General features: G+C 47.1%; 2 protein-coding genes across 2 annotated transcripts; one reads left to right on the forward strand and one right to left on the reverse strand.

The window, feature by feature from the left end:
- The first annotated feature begins 700 nt into the window (after window positions 1-700).
- On the forward strand, window positions 701-1779 carry LOC101758712 (protein TIFY 11d-like). The gene is made up of 4 exons (XM_022824225.1): window positions 701-969; window positions 1049-1199; window positions 1297-1354; window positions 1569-1779. The coding sequence occupies exons 1-4, from the start codon at window positions 766-768 to the stop codon at window positions 1777-1779; spliced, it is 624 nt and encodes a 207-aa protein (XP_022679960.1). The 5' UTR covers window positions 701-765.
- Window positions 1780-8401: 6622 nt separating this feature from the next.
- Window positions 8402-9223, reverse strand: LOC101758989 (low molecular mass early light-inducible protein HV90, chloroplastic). Its single transcript, XM_004955576.4, has one exon. The coding sequence runs from the start codon at window positions 9096-9098 to the stop codon at window positions 8547-8549; it is 552 nt and encodes a 183-aa protein (XP_004955633.1). The 5' UTR covers window positions 9099-9223; the 3' UTR covers window positions 8402-8546.
- Between the last annotated feature and the right edge of the window lie 643 nt (window positions 9224-9866).

Genomic DNA, 9866 nt, shown 5'->3' on the forward strand with positions numbered 1-9866 from the left:
GCGGCCTGATCTCGAGAAGGCGGGCTCCGACGAGCCCCTGCGTCTGGCTGCCGCCACGGCCGAGACCCCTCCACTGGTGCGCTCGCGCATGCGCCGGCGCCCCGTGGACGCTGACGCTGATGACGTCCATGCACCTCCGGCGAACAGACGACCGAATCCCCCGTCGATGGCGCCATCCCCGCAGGTTCGTGTTCCGGGCGCCGCTGGAGACAGATCTGATAGATTTACAGGAACAGTAGGAGCTCAACTGGTAGGTAACTAACTCATTCTTCAGATTAAATCAGTGTGCTAGAATCTAAACAGAGATACAACCGAGAGGGAGAGATAGGGTTAGAGAATGAGAGGGTCACCAACCATCAGGCTTAACACTTGATGTCGCCATAGCGGTGAAGATGATGTTGCGTTGACGCAGGGGCGGCGGCGACGGCACGAGGAGTTGGCAGAGCTTCCCGCTGCTGACAGCGCAAATAGATTGCATACTAAAGTTGTTGGTGGGTCTGGTGGGCACGGCGTCGCACTTAGGCGTTCGTACCCCGACTCCCACCTCTGCTTTATATGCGCTGCGCGACGGGAGCCCACCAACAATAAGTTGGTTGTGCATCCCCGATCAGAACGCGGATCAAGGTCGGACTTGGCCATTGGCCAAATCCAATGGAGATCAAACTAACAAGATCTCCACGAGCCTCTCAGCTCGGTTTTTTCAGGGGGATATTTCCATCGGCGCCGGGTGATCTGGCCGCCGCCGGCCACGCCCAGGTGCACGACATGGCCACGATTGCGCCGCCGCCGCTGCATGGCGTCAGCGCTCCCGCCGCGAACGGGTTTGGCAGGCCACCGCCGTTCGCCGCATGGCCGATCTTTGAGGGTTCCGCGGCGGCGCCCAGCAGCAATACAGATCATTCCACCGCGCCATTAACGATAATCTACGCTGGCTCCGTGCGCGCATTTGACAGTGTGCCGATGGAACAGGTACGATGTCAGCCCTAACTCTGACGACACGTTGGTGGCCAAGTAGTGTGTGGTTGTGATCATATGACATTACCTGCAGGCTAAGAAGATTCTGTATATGACTGCAAAAGAGGCTCAAGCTGCAGAAACCCCGGCCTTCCAACAGCCAGAACCAGCTGCTGCACTCCCAATCCCAAGTACTAGTGCAGCGCAGATGATGATGCTCTTGGGTTTGGCTAATGCCAATGATAGTAAGCAATTTCCCTGCCTCTGAAGATTGCAGCGGTGTATACTATATACTGTATGGATGTGCATCTTAATTATGCCGGGATGATCTGATTGCTCCAGGTCTTCTACCGAAGAGGGCGGCGTCCCTTGCCCGCTTCCTGCATAAACGCAAGCAAAGGCAAGAGCACACCACTCAGCACTGCTAGTTCATGTCATTATTTTTCAATCTTTATTATCTCAAAACTTTAGTGTGGAAATTTTTGCAGCCTTGGTTTGCTGAAAACAAATCGCTACTAGTAATCTTGTTCCCAATCCGATGAATGGGACAATCAGATTGTCTCGTGCTGAATCCGTCTCGGGAAATTGTTGCACTTTGATTTTGCTTCTTGCAGGGTGGAGAGTGCAGCAGCAATGCCTTACCCTTGCGGAGAGGTACTGCCAGTGCCTGCTCAAATGGACCCTTCCACTGCGGTTTACGCACGAGACAAAGCCCCGTCTGGGGACACAGAACAGCCATGGGGGGCCTCCGAAGATGGGCCAAAGAGCATGAAAGAAAATCATGGAGAGGCCGAGGAGGAAGTGAACACTGACCTGAAGATATAGCTGGTCTGAAATCATCGGCTTCTGCACATTCTTGAGTTCATGGATTCAGGCATCAGAACCCATTCCGCTTTGTCTTCTTCACAATAAAAATACACATGGGTGTGCCCTTTAGGATCTATTTTGATTATGGTGCAGGATTAACTGTGGTGTATACCTGTAGTCGCACAATGCAAATACATACGACATGTCCAGTGTTTTGAAATATGCAATATCATGGGCGTGTTAAAAAAACTGTGATTGTTTCTCTGACTCGTTTTAAAAACAAAATATGGAATTCTGAAAGGTCAAATCTGTAGGTTGATATCTGGAAGCTATTAAACATTAAAGTGTGCAATCTGGAGTTAATGTGGAGTACGTGGAAAAAGTCTTGTGGTATCTCGAGCACAAACCATCAAATAGACTTCATTTGGACTGATCAAATCTTGTTGAATCAAATATGAAACATTTTGTCATGGAGGTTTGAGCTGCCACCACGGAGGTTTGAGCCTGCGAGGTTCTGCTTGCTTCTTGCGAGGGTGTGAGTAGAGCTGGTGTTGACTGCTTGCGGTAGTGATCAGTAGTTGATGATGGGCAGCTTCGGGGCTGAGTAGAGGTGTTGATGCAGCTTTTGGAGGTTGTCGGCCTTTGCTTTCTTGAGGGGGGACAGCCAACCTCGCGAATTTTTGAGGGAGACAGCACCCATTTGCAGTTTGACCTTGCCAGGCAGCTTCGATCCTGCATTTTGATGTGTCGCTCGGCACGGGTGCCATGGACGCGATGGCCGGCAGCTGCGAGGGTGACAAGCATGTTCTGTTCTTTATGTATCTGCTAAAGACGATCGACGGTGATGGGTGCTTGTCGCGGAAATCGGCGTTTGCTGTGAAGGTCGACGCTCGTTGCGAGGGTTGCTGCAGATATTCATGCTCGCCGCGGGGGTTAATTCACGCTTGCATGTGTAGATGCAACATCACTGCATGCGGCTTCTGTGGCCGATGGCCGCTTTGTTGCTTGGTAGCTTCGCTACTGCGCGCCAGGTGGCTTTGTGCTCAAGCCTCGCGTCGTTAAGTTGCTTGATCAGCAGCTTTTAGTTATCCTGTCAATATGTCATGATATGTCTTGAAGCATGGAGGGTAAAGTTGTAAGCTTTTTCTTTGTTTTGATATCATTGGTGAGCTTGGATTGGATTTGTTGGCTGTCATTAGCCAGAAATTAGCGACGGTCATCATAGCTTTATTTCCTCTTGCCAAAGCAGGTGATGTTTTTTTTTTGCTTGTAATACGAGATGGAAATGAACGAAGGTGACGTGATCAAATAATTTATCTTGGGGAGAAAAAACTGTGCTTCGCGCTATATATTTTTCTCCTTTGGCTTTCGGTAGCTGCTGCTGCGAGGGGGAGCAGCCCGGCAGTTTTGGTGAGCAGCTGGCTTCGGGGATGCACATGCATGTGAGTTGTAGTACGGTGTTGTATGCCCGCTGCATGCACATATTGCATGCACATGTTGCAGGTCTCGAGGGTCTTTTTTCCCACTAGCCTTTGCAACCGGGATTAAAGGTCCTGGTTGGTGAGCCTTCCACAAGTAACCGAGCTTTAGTCTCGGTTGGTGAACCTTTTGTCCCGAGCCAACTTTAAACCGGAACAAAAGGGGCGCATCGAAAGCCAATTCTCTACTGGTGGGTAATGCTTGTGGCCTCGGGAGTGTGATTGACGGGTACCAGCTCTTGACCTCGGGCAGGCTTGCCGTTGAGGTTGTCGTAGGCCGCGAGGCTACGGTGACTTCGTGTTGCATGCAGGATAACAAATAGCTTCGTTTGCCGCTGATCCTTATAATAGGTTTGGGTGCTTCCATGCCATATTGCCATGCGGTTGCATGTTGAGGTGATGAACAGCTTCGGTTGCATGTCGGGGTAACAAATAGCTTCGGTTGCCGCTGGTTAATATAATAGCTTCGTTCGGTAAAGGCACCTAGTAGCTTCGGGAGGGTTTGTATCTTCGCTTCGATTGTTTATAACGTCTTGCCGAGCCGGAACGCGAACCGGCGGCGGTTGCTGGAGACGAGCGGCGGCGACGAGGCGGTGAAGTTCTGGTCGAGGACCAGCGTGTCGGATGCGTTGTCGAAGCTCTGCCACGCCGGCATGGGCTTCGAGTACCGCCGGAGGACGAGGTTGGAGTGGGGGAGTTGAGGAGCACGACGACGTCGCCGATGGTGTTCAGGGTCCGCCACAGCACGTCGTCGTCCTCGTCGGTGAGGACCAGGCTCTTTTATTTCTTTCTTTTCTCCGAGAAGCTGTATGGCGCGCGCCCATGACTCGTGATCACGCGCTTGCATGGTATGCGCGTCATCTGCAGGAGGCACTACAAGAAAGGCATGGGGCCACGGAACTGCCCGGACGACGAAGCCGGTGAAGATGAGGAAGACGAAGCTGACGAGCCAGAGGTCGTAGCGGAGCGGCTTGAGGAAGACCCAGGCACGGTTGCTGCGAGGCTAGCTTCGCTATTGATTTGAGTTTTCAGCACCTTCGTTGTTGTTAGCTTCGGACATGCACTTGTTAGCTTCGTTGTATGCAGGACATGCAGTTGTTATTGGCTTCGGACATGCAGTTGTTAGCTTTGTGTGTTAGCTTCGTTGTTGTTCAGCATCTTCGTTGTTGTTAGCTTCGTTGTTGCTCCAGACACAGGCTGCGAAGTTCGCTGCTATACTTGCTCTCACCGTGTCCGTGACATGCAGTTGTATGCTGGGTGACAGTAACAAATAGCTTCGCTCGCTCGCTGTTCTTGTTAGCTTCGCTCGGCTGTTCGGATGTGCCGGGTAGCTTCGGGCAAAACACAAACCGGACCGCCAGCTTCACTTGGATTGCTTATTATCTCTTTGTCTCTGATGGTGATTGTGAATTTTATTTCATACCGAAATCACGGTGGACGCCAAATGTTGGGGTTTATCCTCGAGAGAAGCTGGACCACAACACCAGACGAGCAACATTCTTCCTTAGCTTCAGAACAGCGAGAGAGATGGAACCAGGTGAGCCGAGTAATCAAAATAAGCAAATGGCCAAGAGTCCTCTCCTCTCACCCCTTGGTTTCTTTTACAGGGAGGGGGAGGAGGAGGAGGAGGTTGTTTATAATTTTTCCATTGGTGGGGTTGAATATTACAACAAGATTCCTAAAATATTACATTAAGGCCCCTGGATACTGAAACCGAGTCCCTAACCCTTACAAATAAGTCCTTAGACCCCGTTTTGGGCCTCTTTTACACACAAGAGGTTTATAGCCTTAGTCCACCTAAGACGTACCCCCAACACTCGTGTTTATGCCGATCTTTGCTTTGACAACCTTCCTTCTAGCAGTTACGAGATGCCCTACTCACTCCATTTTAAAACATAGTAATTTCTCTATTTAAATTTAAATATTTCTAATTTTATCATAAGTCAAACTATTCTAAAATTAAATAAATTTATAATAAAAATAATAACATTTATGATATGATTGGTACCTCACCACCATTATAACAAAGCTTGTATATTTTGACTACCACTAGAGGTTAGATCCATTAAGATATATTTTTACGGTGTACATCTTTAATGCGGTAGACCTTGATCTTCTTTCTATAAAAACTTGCTCAAATGTAATATATTTTGACTAGGAAAAAAATATAAAATACATTCCTAGAAGGACTATGTTTAATTTTTATTTTAAGTTAAACTTATCTAAATTTGATCAAGCGTATAAAAATATATTAACATCTATAGTATTTAATAAATGCATTGCATGTATGTATTCAATGAAGCTAATTTAATGCGGCGGATATTTATGTATTTTTCTATAAACCAAAGGACCGTCACAATCATCGAACTAGGAAGATTCTTTAGTATTAATTACAATGTACTTTTAAGTGATGTGGAGCTATATTAAATGAGGGAGAGATCATAGAAAAATCGTATCATGCAAGAAAATGATTTTGGTGAAAAATCCAATGCACCGGATATTATCAATTTTTTATTAGGAAAGAGTACCAAATATGCAATACAATATTCAAAAATTGTGGTCAAAATAATATCATCCACAAAGATGTGCTTTGTAAGGGTAGTTTCGGTACACAGTTTCATTGCACTGTTACTAAGATTAGGAACTAGGTAACTGTGCATATTCAGTATCATGGGGATGAAACCCCTCTCACATATGATGAAACTCTCCCTTCTCTCTCCTCATAAAGACATTGCCAAGTCTGATAATGTGGTATGGAATTTAATGTCCATGAAACTCTTCACGAAACTCCCACTGAGACTGGCCTAAATTACTCCTTCCGTTTCAAATTGCAAGTCGTTTTAGCCTTTTGAGATTCATAATTTTTATTATACATCTAGATATATGCTATATTTAAAAATGCTAAAACGATCTATAATTTTGGACGGAGAGAGTAAATGTAAAGAACTACTCATGAAAAGAGGTTCCCAAGCCTATATTTTATATGCTCACATATTTCGTACGAATAATCGGATGGCTTATTGCAGCGTGCGTGTGTATACCTACCAAGATGTATTCACATCACTCTTCGCAAATTTGTGTGAAAATATGAGCTACTAATTTGTATTGACATCGCTCTTAGACCCTCATGGAGTTAGGCTGTTTAAGAAAAATCAAACTTTGCATGACAATTACGTGCTGGCAAAGCCGTTAAGCTACAACTTAATACATAGATTCATAGAATACGAAAGCAGCTTGTGTGTCGTGAAGAAAGTTCATTTTCAATTTAAATGACCGTATAATGGAAGTTTTGAAAAACAGTTAAATTTTGTCGCAGGAGTTCTGCAATATTTTTCCTCTTTTTTTCCCGGGGAATGTTACAATGTTTCCATACTACTGTAATTAACAGCTACATACATTTTGTATACACATCTCCACTACACAGCTACAGGCGTACAAATATACGCTGTAATTTTAGTTTTTTTACACGTGGACGAAGGGCGCGCCGGTGAGGTACTCATACATGCAGGTGATAGAGATGCAGGTGATTCACCGCCGGCGCCGTAGACCAAGCTGATAGAGATGCAGGTGAGAGCTAGTACGAGGGGCGTGTACATGCGCGCGACGTGGAGGGAGGCAGGATCACAGCGAGCTGGGCGGCCACGTCGCCGTCGACGTGGACGGCTAGGCCGCCGCGCAGGGCTGGCGATGGCGAGGTGGTCCGCTCGGCCGCCGAAAAGTGGCATAAGATTCCAGGACAACGCACGGAGGGAGCGCGCGAGACGTTGGTCAGTGGCGAGTGGCGACATAGCTAGGAAGAGGACAGCAGAGGTGAGGTGTCTGTCGTGTGGGGCTAATGCGATTTCAGTCGAGGACTTCGATGTGAAGGTTGTTTGCGTGGTTTAACGAATGAGTGACGAGTGAGGTTATCAAACTTTGGTCAAAGTTACGGCCGTCCGACGAGTTTCTCGTGTATTCTGATTCGGGGATCTCGTTCCACCATGAACCAGAAGAACTCGTGTTTCTGTGTTTGACATCCTTTTAGCAGTTAAGACAAATCCCTACCCACCCTATTCTATAATTAAAAAATACTTTCTCCATAAAAAATATAAATATTTCTAGTTTATCATAAGTAAGCTATACCATGAAAAGTACACTCCTAACGTTTGAAAAGAATCCAATAAAAATTGCAATTCTACGGATTAGATCTAATATAACTACCTACCCGATTAAGTGGTCAGATATAATTTGCATACGAAACTAACTAATTAAGGTATACAGGTGTCACGCCACCACATTTGTATGAAGGACGTAGGGAGTAGTCTATTGTAAAAAAAATAACATGTATGATATAATACAAATATTATTGGATCCACTATAATATATATTTTTATATTGTTCCTAAGTCAAACTTATCTAACTTTTGACTAAGTGTATAAAAAAATATTAACATCTACAATATTAAATAAATGCACTGCTAAAAGATATTTCATATACTACATATATTAAAAAACTAATTTAATGATATAGATGTTCTATAAACTATTTCTCATAGTGTATTATTGAAGCTAATTTAATACAATACATATAGATATATTTTCTAAACTAAACTATTATCGCAATCCTAGTTAGATTCTTTAGTATTAATTGCAGTTACTTTTAGGTGATGTGACACTCTATTAAATGAGCCAGATAGGAAAAAGATGTGACACTCTATTAAATGAGCCAGATAGGAAAAAGATGTATCTTACGAGAAATGGTTTTAATGAGAAAACTAATACACTAGATACTATCAAAATTTTATATTGGTACAAAATTCAAACAAGTTAAAAAGAATATCATAACAGGGTAAGTCAACTACGCATGAAGAGTGATTACGAGTTCACATCTTATATATCATATGCTCGTATATTTCCGCATGAAAAGCCGCCTGACTCGTGATTTGAAGCGTGTCTTGTGTATATCCCGACTAAACTATATTGACATCATCACTATTTGCAAATTTGTGTGAAAACATGTGTTACTATAATTTGTATTGGCATCACTCTTAGGACCTCATAGAGTTAGGGTGTTTAAGAAAAATAAAAAATTTGCATGTTAATAAGCTACAATTTAGAATACGAAGGCGACTTCTGTGTGGCGAAGACAGTTCATTTGATTTTTTTTTTGGAAAAACAGTTAAATTTTGTCAAAGGAATCCTGCAATATTTTTCTTTTTTAATCAAGGAACGTTACAATGTTTCCACTACTGTACTTAACAGCTACACGTACATACCACTAGCACCTCTACAGCTACACGCCACGCGTATAATATACGCCGTATTTACACTACACGTGGACGAAGGGCGTGCCGGTGAGGTACTCGGTGGCCGCGAGCGCGACGAGCCCCAGCATAGCCAGGCGTCCGTTCCAGAGTTCGGCGTCGGCGGTCATGAAGCCGCCGCTCCTCCCCTCGACGCTCTCCCCCTGGAGCAGGGGCGCCAGCGACGCCGCGGACAGCACGACGGCGGTGTACGCAAACCACGTGAGCCCGGCGCCGTTGCCGACCTGCGCGAGGAGGCCGTCCCCGCGGGCCGCCTCGACGGCGAGCGCCGACACGAAGCCCACCATCGCCAGCCGCCCGTTGATCCGCTCCGGCGCCGGCCCGCTGAACGCAAGCGTGTCCCAGATGCTCGCCGGCTTCGCCTCCGCGGGCTTGGGCGTAGCGGCTGCGCTGCTTGTCTCGGCATCCTCGTTCTGGGCGGCCCTGACGACGAGCGGCGCGCGCCGGCGTGGCGCGAGGCTGGCCACCGGGAGCCGGGCAGGGAAACGGCCGGCGCGCTCGCCGGCGGCGGCGAAGGCGAGGGAGCTCGCGGCAGAGGCCATCACAGTGGTTGCCATGGGAAATGATGCACGGGCCAGTGAACTAGGATGCCGATCGCTGGGAGAAGTGTCTAGAGGTAGCTGGGGACTGTGGGCAGGGATCGATCGCTTGCTTCTGTTGCTGTTGTGCTTGGATATGTGAACGACATGGCGGCTTTATATATAGGCGCCGGCGAGGTGGCGAGGCTGCCCGTGAAGAGATTGACGGTGGTGGCGGTGGCAAAGGCCACGTCGGCGGGAGATTCACCGCCGTAGACCGAGCTGACGATAGAGTTGCTGGTGAGAGCACGAGGGGCCGTGTACATTCGCGCGACGTGGAGTCGTGGAGGGAGGCAGGTTCACAGCGAGCCGGGCGGCCACGTCGCCGTCGACGTGGACGGACAGGCCGCCGCGCAGGGTTGGGGATGGTGAGGTGGTCCGCTCTGCCGCCGAAAAGTGGCATAAGATTCCAGGACAACGCACGGAGGGAGCGCGCGAGACGTGTGAGTTGCGAGGGTCAGTGGCGGCGAGTGGCGACATAGGAAAAGGACGACAAAGGGGAGGTGCAGTGTCTGTCGTGTGTGGCTAATGCGATTTCAGTCGGTGGCGTAGCCAGGATTTTGGCGTAGGGGAGTCATGTAAACAACATATATGATGAGAGGCTAACTTCAATACTTAATGCGTTACTTATTTTTTATCTTGTGCACAAAATGGCTAATACCAGTTTCACCAGTCACAAGTAGATCAACAACCAATAATCATTCAATCAATCATTAGTTTCGCTAATTGGAAAGGTTTATAGACAAA

The sequence above is a fragment of the Setaria italica genome, chromosome II (assembly GCF_000263155.2).
Source record: "Setaria italica strain Yugu1 chromosome II, Setaria_italica_v2.0, whole genome shotgun sequence".
NCBI classification, from domain to species: domain Eukaryota; kingdom Viridiplantae; phylum Streptophyta; class Magnoliopsida; order Poales; family Poaceae; genus Setaria; species Setaria italica.